Source organism: Branchiostoma floridae, chromosome 6 (assembly GCF_000003815.2).
Source record: "Branchiostoma floridae strain S238N-H82 chromosome 6, Bfl_VNyyK, whole genome shotgun sequence".
Taxonomy (NCBI): domain Eukaryota; kingdom Metazoa; phylum Chordata; class Leptocardii; order Amphioxiformes; family Branchiostomatidae; genus Branchiostoma; species Branchiostoma floridae.
Window position 1 is genome coordinate 2,573,944 of NC_049984.1, and position 12,671 is coordinate 2,586,614.

General features: G+C 42.2%; 1 protein-coding gene across 1 annotated transcript in view; it reads left to right on the top strand.

The window, feature by feature from the left end:
* The window catches only part of LOC118417451 (A disintegrin and metalloproteinase with thrombospondin motifs 16-like), a 109,370-nt gene that overhangs the window by 55,881 nt on the left and 40,818 nt on the right, over positions 1-12,671 (top strand). Inside the window, exons 7-8 of the mRNA XM_035823013.1 lie at positions 2,299-2,458; positions 2,941-3,046. Of these exons, the coding sequence (XP_035678906.1) occupies positions 2,299-2,458; positions 2,941-3,046 (266 nt within the window). The remainder of the gene's footprint in view (positions 1-2,298; positions 2,459-2,940; positions 3,047-12,671) is intronic.

Sequence of the window (12,671 nt, forward strand, 5' to 3'; positions counted from 1 at the left end):
GAAAACAGTTACATTGTACAAGAACACAACCCTGAAGGTCGTAAAGTCGGAACTTGGCCATGTCCTTCGATGACCTTCAAAGCAAACCTGCTGTGAAGTGAAGTAGAACTCATGATGTGGCGACCCTCCAAAATCGCAGTCTTGTTTGTCAATGCACCCCACTTGACAATGACATACTGCTGAAGAGCAGAGTGGTGAAGGTCACTGCTCAAGGTCATAATGGAGTCAGATGTAAGGGTCATGAGTCAGCCCTGGCCTGGCCTTGGGGGCTTGTGGGATTGCAGGTAGCCATGGAACCAATTAGAAGGTTGCCCTTGCCTGGATAGTGTGAGGGATGATTAGATTTTACAGGTACAAACAGGGTGGGAGGGGGGCATGTGGCTTTGACACTGACCTTGATTTGTCTCCTCCCCAGTGGTGAAGGTCAAGTGTGAAGTGTTGAACAGAACCTTCCCTTTGGTTTGGGACTTTGGGAGCAGGGGGGAATTGAAGTAATTGCCAGCTAGATGCACAGTTTGGTTGTTTTAAAACTTTTGTCAGAAAATCATCTCTGATCTTCATGATTGTCTTAAGTACACATAAACTTGAATTTGAGGCATTCATACAAAAGTTAAGTATTATGTTCATCTTTAAAACCATCCAGTTTCAAGTCTTAGACATTATGTAAGGAGACAAAAGGAAAGTAGGGACCATAATGATGAAGTAACTTAAGAGATGCAAGATGCAGAAAATGTCCATCTTGCCTTTGCCCCAACTTTGAGTGGAATAGCCTTCAACTACAGTGACTTAAGTCCTTAACTTTTGTATAAAAAAGATTCTGCTTATCCAAGAACATTCGTAACTTTCTCTACTGTAATCTCCAGCCAAAAGCCACCCTCACCCAGTCAGGACAGTATTCAATCAAATCAACTTCATTTACAGTCTGTAATTTTCTAGACTGTTGAAATCTAATTTCTTCAGCTAACCAGCCATATCCTTAACTTAAGATCATTTTCATCTAACAGCAGGTTTCTTAAGGTGTAGTCGAGACTTTTAAGACGCGGATGATTGCTTGGTAAGAAGAGGTGATTGCTTCTTAAGGACAGGACTCTGCAGTTTTGTAAATGAAGGCCGAAAGGTCGATCCCTACCTTTTGTGATTAGAAGCCGACTGATGGTGGTCTTTAATTCAGTTAGGATAGTTTTAGCCACAAGGTTGCACAAGCTTACCAGTCTGTACTCACAGCTCAGAGGGTCAATTCCTATTTGTTCCCAGATTTTATCTCTTCTATTCCTTTGTCTAAAATGTTTGACCACTGTGGCACCATAGAAGGTCTGACAACCAGTTCTCTACAACACTTTCTGATTTCTGTTCTGTATACTTAGTGTCATTCCAGTCCATTGATTACTCTAAAAACTCACTAAAATGTGAGAAAAAAAGATAAGATCTCTTTTCTGTACAAATCTGTTGTCAAGGACAATCAAGGGTTTGTTTTCATTCGTCTTTGAATTAAAACCAATCAGTTTCCGGTCTAAGACGTTTTCCAAGGTGACTATTGGCAAGGACACTTGTCTTAAAGACCAGGTGGTCCTTAAGACACAAATCCTTCAACAGGACTAAGGAGTCTTACACACTGCTTTGGTATTCTCCTATCTAATCTTTAGCTGATTCCACATCTTAAGAAGGTTCCATACTGATGCTGTTGCCATGGCAAGAAGGAATGTGTAATCCAATCAGGATCAAGTATAGCTTGTCCGTCAATCTGGGTCATCCCAGTCAGGACTGCTGCCTAACCGGAATGATCTAAGTCCCTCCCTCTCATTGGCTAACAGAAACATCGTGTGACCACCTGTTGAACTTCATCTTTCTTTTTTTTTGGCGCATGCTTTCTTATAAATCTTTTTTTTTTGTAGACGGTAGACAAACAAGAGATGGGTGAACTGCTAGTTTCCAAACATTCTGTGCTGTGATTAGGTCAAGACCTATGAAATGGCCTCAGTGTGAGTGGATCAAACCTCACTGTTTGGTCTCCAGGTTGACATCTTGAAAAGGTGGTTGTCACCTGTTATGTCAGTCCTTCAACAAAAATGTGGTGAATCTTGATAAACAAAAATATAAACACATTCCCGTTATCCCTGCTGACTTACCGGAATGATCTAAGTCCTGCCATCCCATTGGCTAACAGAAATGTCATGTTACCACCAACATGTCATGTTCAACGTCATCTTAATTCTCTTCTTTTTATATATTTTTTTACAAAAATGTTTGTAAATCTCCTCGATAAACAAAAGGATAAACACATTCCTGTTACCTCCCTAGGATGGGCTAAACATCAACCACCACGCTGACCAATCGCTGAACAGCTTCTGCCAGTGGCAGTCGTCCCTGGACATCATCAACGGCACGCGGCACGACCACGCCATCCTGCTGACGGGACTCGACATATGCTCGTGGAAAAATGCTCCCTGCGACACCCTAGGTTGGTGATGCTTTCTCTTTCAATGGTTTTGAGTAGGTGGGGGGATGGGGATGGTGCAGGTTGATTTTGGGCCCCCTGTTTGTTGACCTTGGTACTGCAGCGGCACGACCACGCCATCCTGCTGACCAGGCTGGGCATCTGCTCGTGGAAAAATGCTCCCTGCGACACACTAGGTTCGTGATGCCTCCTGTTTAAATAGTTTTGAGTAGGTGGGGGGGATGGTGATGGTGCAGGTCGATTTTGGGCCCCCTGTTACTTGACCTTGGTACTGCAGGATGTAGACACTCTTCTTCTTCTTCTATTATTCAAGAGAGCTGTACTAGCATGCTGGCCGTCTTCCCCAAACCCAAAACATAGCAAGTTTTCAGTCCACTTGTTGTGATGACATCCATCTTTATTTGAGCTGAAATTCTTCTTCTCTCCTCCAAAGACAAGGAAAGAAAAACTTTTGATGATCATGTCTTTTCTCTTTCTTCGCGCAGGTTTTGCCCCGATCAGCGGGATGTGCAGTAAATACCGCAGCTGTACGATTAACGAGGACTCCGGCCTGGGTCTGGCCTTCACCATCGCTCACGAGTCGGGACACAAGTAAGGAAACTTCAAATACATGTGCTTTTCTTTCCTTTCCAAGATTCAGATTAGATGGACAGCTATTATTCTCCAAGCAGAGGTTGAGTCTCGGAGATAGACATAATTATACAATGTAGTAGTAGTCAGGAAAATTACCGACTACTACTATATCTCCGCAACTCAACCTCTGCTTGGAGAATAGACAGCTATAGGATTGGAAGAAGTGTGGATTGTCAACTTGAACACAGGTGTCACATGGAGAGATCCACTTCAGAACTACTTGTCACATGGTTTTTGAACTTGTTGAGAAAGTCAAGCTTCAGGGCTTGTGCATTTGTCAGTATCAGAATTGTTCACTTTGTCACCACATCCTGATCTTTATGTATATCTTCTTTGTTATTGTCGCCAGACAGTTTTTCCGCTGTCTATTGTCAGGGGCTTTCTTTGTGGTTTAAATTTACATTGTTAGTTGTCACGGCATACTGTCATAATTCTGATTTGATACAATGCTCTACTATCTACTATCATATCATGTTATTAAAAAGTGACGTATCGGCTCCGTATGTCTGTCATCGTCTGAAGACGTCACCTGATACGTTCTCCAGGCCCTTGTGATTGTATGTACCTGACATTTAAGGGGTTATGAGATCATCATCGTGAAGAATTCTGTTTGGTTAACTTTATGCAGCATTTCCTGCTCTTTCAACCAAACCTGACGGAGGAATATAAAGGATACGGATTCCTTGCCGCTGGTGTGTTATTAGGAAGTCTGTAATGACAAGGATTTCAATTCTAAAACCCCCTTACGTCTGCATTAGTAGGGGTCTGCACAGGCCTAAAAAATCAACCAAAACCTTGTTTCTGAACCAAATCTAAAAGTCTGCACCCTGCGCTGTTTCATCAATATGAAATTTCTCTCACATTTTCCATGAAAATGGCTGCTACAAGTCTGGAATATGCTAAAATGCTGTTACAGTAATGGATTCAAACTGGGCCTTCTGCGGCTGCATATAAGTGATCATTGCCCTAAAACCTCCTTACGTTTGCATTATAGTTTGTTCTTAGTATCGTGTTCCCTTCGTCTTAGCTCACAGACAGAGAGACGCTTTTAATGTCTCTGACTGGCAAAAAAAAGAATATAATCCCAACCTACCTACCAACACTGTTTTTTCAGGACTGAAACAGAAAACAGAACAATTTTTTTCCTATGCCTCAGTCCTTCATAACAGAGCTTCTTAGTGTCATCAGGAGCCTCAGGTGTGAGGTGCTACAAGACTCCTTTGTCCTGACGTGTGTTTATAGCTTTAAGAGCATTAGGTTTAGTTCATTAAGTTCAGGAGCACTTAATTTCACTTGGCTTGTGGAGGTTAAAAGATGTTTCCTTTTGTGTCTGTCCCAATTTGCTTTGGTTGTAACTTCAGACAATAGTATATTGTATTAACAATAGGCGTTGTACTGTTATATTCCCCTTAATGTACATGTATACACAATAGAATTTGTAATTAATGGTCTATCAGAGAGAGAGAGAGAGAGAGATCTTTCACAATTGTAGTGACTTCTAGCTCTCATCTCTGGCTCTTTGTTTCCTCTCAGAAACCAGTAATGTTCTTGTACTGATTTGCATGCCACTGGTAGTGGTTGCAGTCCCTTAGCCAGTAGTTCAATGTGTGTTTGAGAGAGACCCAGCCACATTTAAGAATGCACTACGCATGACATTAGGGATGTCCCTTAGGCCCAACTGGTAGCATCCCTGGTTCAAATCCTGGGAAGGGCATCTCGGTTGGGGTTGTACCCATCTTTTGGAAGGACAAAAAATGTGGGTCCCATGTTCAAGAAAGTGCATTAAAGGGGAATGGCTAGCAGCCTATTCCTGTAAAAATATACCCTGCTACTGAAACAGCCAGGAAACCTGCTGACCTATCATTATGTGCCAGCTAGTCACTACATCATACATGGGTACAAACGAATAAAAGAAGGAACGTACGACATTTTAAGAGTCCACTACGCTTGTCACTGGACAGGGGCACAATGACAACCCTGCGTCCTTGGAACCATCACTTTGGAATGTGTCAGCTCGCCGGACGGTTGATATGCTGCGACAGAACCTTAGGGTACTTTACAATTCTCATAATCTACAATTACTCGACTAATGGTGGTGGCCTAATGATCGGTTAGTAACATAGCAGCCATTTTCTGCCTAAATGGTCCGTTTTGGGGCATGTTTTTATAGCCGTTTAAAGGAATCGTTTAGGTCTGTCCGCAGTAAGAGTGATGGTATGTTGTGGTAAGGGTGTGGAGTCGGAAGTGAGGAGTTGTTCTAGATTCTTATCGAAAATTCTTCTTAGATTGTCCTTCAGCCAGGTCAGAGGGGACATGTGAGTTTCTGATTGGTTGATCATGCAGAAAGACAAAAGCCTTTTTTAATCAAGAATTGAAAATGCACCCGAAAACCTTTTTTTCTGACAAGAATACAGTCAAAACTGTAGACAAGAAGACCACTCAGGGACCAACAATATTTGCCAACTATGCAGACAGGTGGTTACTATAGATGGGATTCTTAAAGCCTTTGTCAATGGGAAAGATTATCTAAGAATACCAATTGAAATGAAATGGGCGAGATTGAAATTGATGAATGAAACTGGAAGTCAAAGGTGAATCAATTAAGATGTTCATGGATGGACAAGATAATCTGCTGTTCTTTGTACTATAAGTCAACGTCTTAAGTTAACGTCTCAATAAAAGTAGCGATACCTAGCGCGGCTACTGTGGTTAAGAATTGTGAAGCCGATGCATTGTTGGTAGACACTGTGGCAGGTTTTAAGTGTTTTGTGGAAGCGATCTGTTGGTGGGATGTCCTCAGATCTTCCGTTCCCTTGGGCCTTCCTTGCGGTCACCATTAATTTCTTATCTGTCGTCTCGAGCCGGGTGTATCAGTTACGCCCGGGCGGTTTCGAAAGAAACAATCGCTAGGTGTGAAATTTGCCGGCCTCGGACAATAGGCAAGGGCAGGACAGGTGAGCACAGGTGAGACATCAAAGGGAAAGGTGCCTCCACCTCCTCAGGTGAGAAGGGCGAACAAAGGACAGGTACAAAAGGAAGGGCCGGTAATTAAAGGCATGACAATGGTGCGGATTTGTTAGTGGTGGATTTGAGATCATCACTGTCTACAATTGTCAAACCCTCCCTGCGTCTTTCTCCTTACATTGTTGTTGGGAGGTATTCGTTTGAAGATCCAGCTTGTATGTCATTATAATGTAATAATATCGGGCATATTAATTATTATATATTATGAATCATGTTTTCAGCATTGTTGCTGTTCACCTTTTCATTCCTAATGGCAAGTTTCATTGCAGTTTCTGCAGTAGGGTACAGAGAGGGGCTGGTAGCCCTTCCTTAACTTCCTAGAACATGGGACTGTCATTTTACATCCCTTCTGAAAGACAGGTGCAGCCCCAACCGAGATGCCCTACCCAGGATTGAACCAGGGTCTCCCGGTTACCAACTAAGACCCCATTCACACTCAGAAAAACGATTCGAATAAAACATTTATCCGAATAAAAATTTTTCTATCCGATCCAAAATTGTGTTCACACTGCTCTTCAGCAATCCGATTAGTGCGCCCTCAGTCTTATCTGAATAAAACATGAGTTGCGTTTCACAGATGTATCGCTACGTCTTGTGATAGTTGGCGGTGAGATTCTTCACTTTATTTCTGCACTGGTCGAGGGATTTCTCAACTCCATGCTCCGCCATTCTTTCGGATATATCTTCATATTACTAGTATTATGTCCCTGTTTTGATGAACCTTCCCGAGCTTTTTCTGTGTCTCCTCCCACCCCCAGATGGAAATATTAAAGCAGCTTCGTTTGTTACGGTGTCCACTTGGAGAATGATGAAGATTTCCCTTTCTTTCCCCTTATTGTTGTTGGAAGTAAAATACGGTGGAAAATGCTCGCTGAAAAACGAAGCAATCAGTGTGTAGTGTTTCGAAGTATGACCCCAAGTTCCCGGATGAATGACGTTACACCCCGGAATAAGAGGAATCCTATCCATTTGCGCGTTCACCCTGCCGAACCGCACGAATCGAGACTCCCCGCGACGCAGTTTTATCGACTTCCCGGAGTTTTACCCACCTCCCCGAGGTGGATCGCGAGGGATTCGAATCGATGAAATCCAAGTGATTTGGGAGCGTTCATACTGCTAACTTTTATTCGGATCGGGTAGTTTTATTCGGATAACATGTTTTATTCGAATCGTTTTTCTGAGTGTGAATGGGGTCTAATTGGAACCATCAGTTCAACCAGTTGAGCTATAGGAACATTATCATTCTTAAATCTGGGAACCAACAAGTTTATACAGTACAGATTTGGTGCTTGTTCGCTACCTTATAGTTTAATTGCGTGTCAGGAGTGGATATCTACAATGTTCCTCCTGACCTATACCCAAAACAACTTTAGCAAAATTTAAATCCAACTTGTCGGAATTCCGCCTGCATTCTTGCCACAGAGGGCGCGATTTCGCCGACAGTTCGCGATTGTTTACGTTCGTGTATCGGCTTCTGTTCGAATGTGAGACCGGGCGCGCCGAACACGTAACCCGAGTCCAAACCAGAAGGGCCTCCCTCTCAAAACGAATTGCCTGGATTTGTCGGCCATTCAGATTCGTAAATATTCCCACCCGGCCACTCGGCGGCGTGCGGAGAATGCCAGATATCCTGAGAATGGCTGTATGACTTAGGCTGAAGCTCCTCTGTTTGTGTCTGCCGTAACACAAGCCTGCAAACATGGCCACAAGCATGTAACTGTTGGTGTTGGTACTGGACTGCATTTGTGTTGGACAAAACTGAAAGTCGGAGCAGTTCGGAAAATTCTGGATCCAAAATGACATTCACTCTTTAATCAGTACAGTTATTTTCAGAATGTCTCTTTTCAATGCTCACACTCCTCTGTTTGTGTCTGCTACAGTACAAGCCTGCAAACACAGCCACAAGCAATAATTGCACATTGTATACTAGTATATTGTTGGTGGACTTGTGAAGAATGAATTCAAACTGAAAGTCAGAACAGTTACGGCTTGCACAAGATGAGGAGATCATGCACTCAAAATCACTCCATAATCAATACAGTTACTTCTGAATGTCTCTTTGCAATGGTCTCCTTCTACTGTTTGTGTCTGCTATAATTCAAGCCACAATCATGTGACTGTTGGTGGTGGGTTGGTGAAGAACAAAGCAGAATGGCAGAAGTACAGTAATGTATGGTTTCAACAAGATGACGAAGTCATGCATCCAAAACAACAGTCACTCCTCAAATCAGTACAGTTATTTTCAGAATGTGTCTCTGCAATGCTAGCCATCCATTGTGATCACAGCCACAAGCTTAAACAGTGCATGTAACAGTGTTGGTGGTGGATTATTTGAGGTTATGGCTTACACAAGATGAGAAACTCCTGCATCCAAAATGACAATCACCGGTAATTCTGGAACATTTGAACCTCAATCTGTAGTTATTTACAGAATGCGTCCTCTCGATGCGCGGCCTTCACTGCTTGTGTCTGCTTTGTAACACTAATCTCCAAGCAGATCCTACAATGGCATAAGGTAGTACCAAACTGGCCAAGGAGTGTAGTCAACCAAGAGGTGTCCCTTTGCCAATTGTAGCCAAACACACAATAAGCCGGCTTCACTCTTCTGCCAGCTTTTGATACTATCTTATGCTACCGTAGGATCTGCTTGGAGATTAGTGTAACTCTAGCCCATGAACATCACTGCAAGCATGCAACTGAACAAGCAAGCTGCGCCCTCTACAACCACTGGCGAGTGGAGGACGCAGCGCCGCGGCTGCGGGAATTCGGAGTATTAAACACGTTGCGTAAACTGTGGCGTGTAGTTTCGGGTTTGTTTGGATTTTATTGGAGCTGATCCGTGCATGATGTCCGATGTTTGGGGGTTGGGTTCGCTCCACGGGTGGTCTGGAGAGGGGGGGGGCAAAGAGTCCAACAGGACTTCTCACTTGTTTTAAAACTTAAAAGTTTGTAGCTGGCAACATTAATGTTTAAGGCCAAAATGGCTCATCTGTATGGCCATCTTTGACAAGTTTTCAATGTCCAAACAGCCAATTGGAATATAGACTTAATAAGTCTTAAACGACAGTGCCTTCAACTAAGTCAAAGTATATTTTATAGGAAACTTTGGTTACATTGAACTGTGACAGTTTAGAAACATCTCAAAACTTTAAAGAATTCTAAGCCTATTTCCTGTAATCCCCAACCGTATAATTTTTGTATGGTGTCATACTCTGTTAGTCACATGTAAATAACAATTTACCAAGAAATTGCATCGTAATCTCTGTCAGTACAAATAGTTCACTGAGCCACAAAATGTACCTGTTTTGCAATAGATTGTCACTGTTGATGGAAACAATTCCTTGTCTTGAGGAAAAACATTTTTTCCACCCAAAGAAGCTACAGTGGGTGGTCGCTTTCTTTTCTTCACCTGTACCCACCTGTTGGCATACCTGGAGGTCTTACAGGACACCTGTTGCATGTATTTGTCTTACTGCTTCAAGGATTCTCCCAAGTTTTCTTGTCTTTTCAAAGCTGGCTATTGTAGTTTCTTGTTTCCGTGCCCGCTGGAAAGTGTTCACTGTAGTGTGATGAAGACTTTTTCCTTGATAAGGAGAAGGAAAACAGTTATTAAACGTTCAGACCTGTCAAACTGTTTCCTGTTGGAGGCTCTGATTAGGGCTTTCATGCTCTATGTAAATACAGTCAAACCTGTATTAGGGGCCACCTCTACAGAGGGGCCACCTGCCCATAGTGGCCACTTTTTGTCGGTCCCTTGGGTATTTTATCTACAAGTTGCCACCTCTATACAGAGGCCACCTGTCTATAGTGGCCACATTTGTCCGGTCCCTTGAGTGGCCGCTATAGACAGGATGTACATATTACATTTTATCTCTGCACTTATCTCCTTATATATTCAGTTGCCTGCAGCTGTATTTGTATATTGATAGTGCAAAAATAGCAGTGATGTTTCTTTTTGATGTGACTTTCTTGATTTGTTCCTTTTCATTTTCGAAAGATCAATTATTCTTCCAAGTTGTGAGACTAGCATTGTGACAGCTCAACTCGGACCAAGCGTGTCTCGTGTCTTCATTAGCCTTTTTCTGTAACGATTTTCATTCTTTCGACTACATTTCATGGTTTCCTCTGGTTTTAACACCTGTGTGTGGAAAAGTGTTGACTGTTTCCTCCTCAATTTCCTTTTTCTCTTTTCCAATTTCCTGCCGACACGAAGCCCAGACTTTTTGCAGGTGTTCACACCTAAATATGCTATCTAAATATGCTACCTGCTTTTTGTTCAACTTCCATTTCCAGACAGACGATCCATCTATTTTCTCTTCCAAAGTTGATACTTCCATGGTTTGTTTGGTCTGAAATGATGCTGAAAAGTGCTAAATAGCCCGTTTAACTCCCTTTGGCTGGCTATATTCCTTGGCCAGCTTTGATACTATCTTATGGCACCGTAGGATCTGCTTGGAGATTACCTAGACAGCATCTCACTACAAAACCATGCCAGCAATCTGACTATTCCAGCTTCTGTAAACTTCCAGTTCAAGAGGGTTGAGCCCCTTTATTGTTCTCCTGTTGTTCTTGCCGTAAAGACTATGCCAAGCGCGCTGCCAAAACCCCACATCCTCTTCATCTTTCCTCACCTCGCGTCCTCTTGTAAACTGCTCTCAAAAGAAGTGTAAACCTTTTTTTGTGTCCCCATCCACTGAAGTGTTTTGGGCCAAGACAAGGAAATCATTCCTGTCACCATCTGTTAAGTTACAGCTACTAGATTTAGCAAGTGCTCGCTTTAACAAAGAGTGAAATGAAAACAATTGCAAGGAAGGAATACATACGACTGCAAACATTATGTTCAAGGTCTGAGGATATTGGTGCAGCTCTAGTTTCCAAACTGGTCTTCTTGATTTAACCTTTACGAAGCAACAATGTTGTTTAGAAGATAACAAACAGAATAACAAAGTACTAGTAGGTCTGTGAAACAGCTGCAGAAAGCTGCCTGACTTTTACTTCTGTTGGAGTAGAATTTTTCCTAAAAATGTTACAATACAATTTTCAAGTTCATTCATTCACTCGCCCATCCATTTATTCAGTTGAATTCATTCAGTTTGATTCTGGTTGATTTTTAGTAGTTTTTAGTTCAAAATTCATTTAACATTGTCAAAGAACCCCAGAATTTCAGTTGGCCCAACATAGTAGTATAAAATGCTACTGAAATTTATTAAACTTTGTCAAGTACAATACCTGTAAACAGTGTCCCCAGACGACAAACCAATGGTAACATCTCCCATTGAATCATGATCAAACCTGCAGTTTAGTAATGCAGACCAGACTGTTGGGCCAGTGAGTTCAAGGGTCACACGTGTGTCATTGTCAGGGTTCACTGTGGGGTCAAGTTCGCCTGTCATTCTCAGTTTGTGTGTCTGGTTAGGATGGGACTGGGACCGGAGCTGGCAGCGGGAATAAATGAAGCACAGGTGTCACAAACCGCAAACTCCCACTGAGGGTATCTCCTGGGTTTGTTTTACCTACGGAGTGAAACATTTAGAAGATATTTCAACAGAAGAATCAAGAGTTTGGCAATAGGACTAATTGAAAGGTAGTATCACAAAGGGTGCCTTCATCCTGAGTTTGATTATCAAGCAATATAGAAGATATTTTTGGAAAATTTGGAAAATTCCGCCAATTTCAACTTTCGGTTGTACCTATAAGACTTATTTTTCTTCTTGAGATCAGTAGATAGCAAACAGTTAACAGTTTTTAGACATAACACCTGTGAATATGAAAGATTTTGTTTGGAATACCTGTGTTTAGGACGTGGTTAAAGTAAGGGTGTGGCTTACAGGTATTGGTTAACCATAGGCCTTGGGGGTTACCTGGGAATTAACCTTTGAATGCCGTGGGCTTTGCCCCACCTTATAGGTTCACTGGTGGTTTGCAGCTCCAGGAGCTATTCATACCAAATGCTCACCTCTTGCTTACGAACATGGAAAAAGATGATTATTCAATAGTTGTGCTTTTGCAAATTTTCAACCCTTAGCGTACTGTAGCCATTTGACTATCAGTTCTCGTCAAATTTTATTGCTTAGTCAAAATCGCAATGGTTTCACATCGCTCAAATTCTGTCTCGTAAAACACTGCAAGGAATAAAGATACTTACAGCTTAAAACAATACGTAACGCATAAAAATCCTAAAATCTTACAACATCAACAATTAAGGGAACAAAGAACATTGTGGCATTACAATTGGACATGATAGAAATGAGAAAAAAAGAGTCCTTGTCTACCTGTATATTGGTTACAGAGTGGTAGGGAAGGTTAAGCAAAGCTTTGTTTGGAATTAAAAGTTTCTGAGTGTTGTCGTGACCACACAGGTATGTATTTTGTTAAGATCACATCGTTAAATCTTTAACGTTGTGTTCCTGAAAATTTGCAATGATTGGAAACGTTCGGGCCGATGTCATGCCGTCCGCTCTGGCCTGTGTTTCCGTTTATTCTGAAATTGTAGCTGTTAGGACAGGCACGGAAACTATTAGTGTCAGCTGAGCAACGTCCGTCTGGGTAATACCCCCTC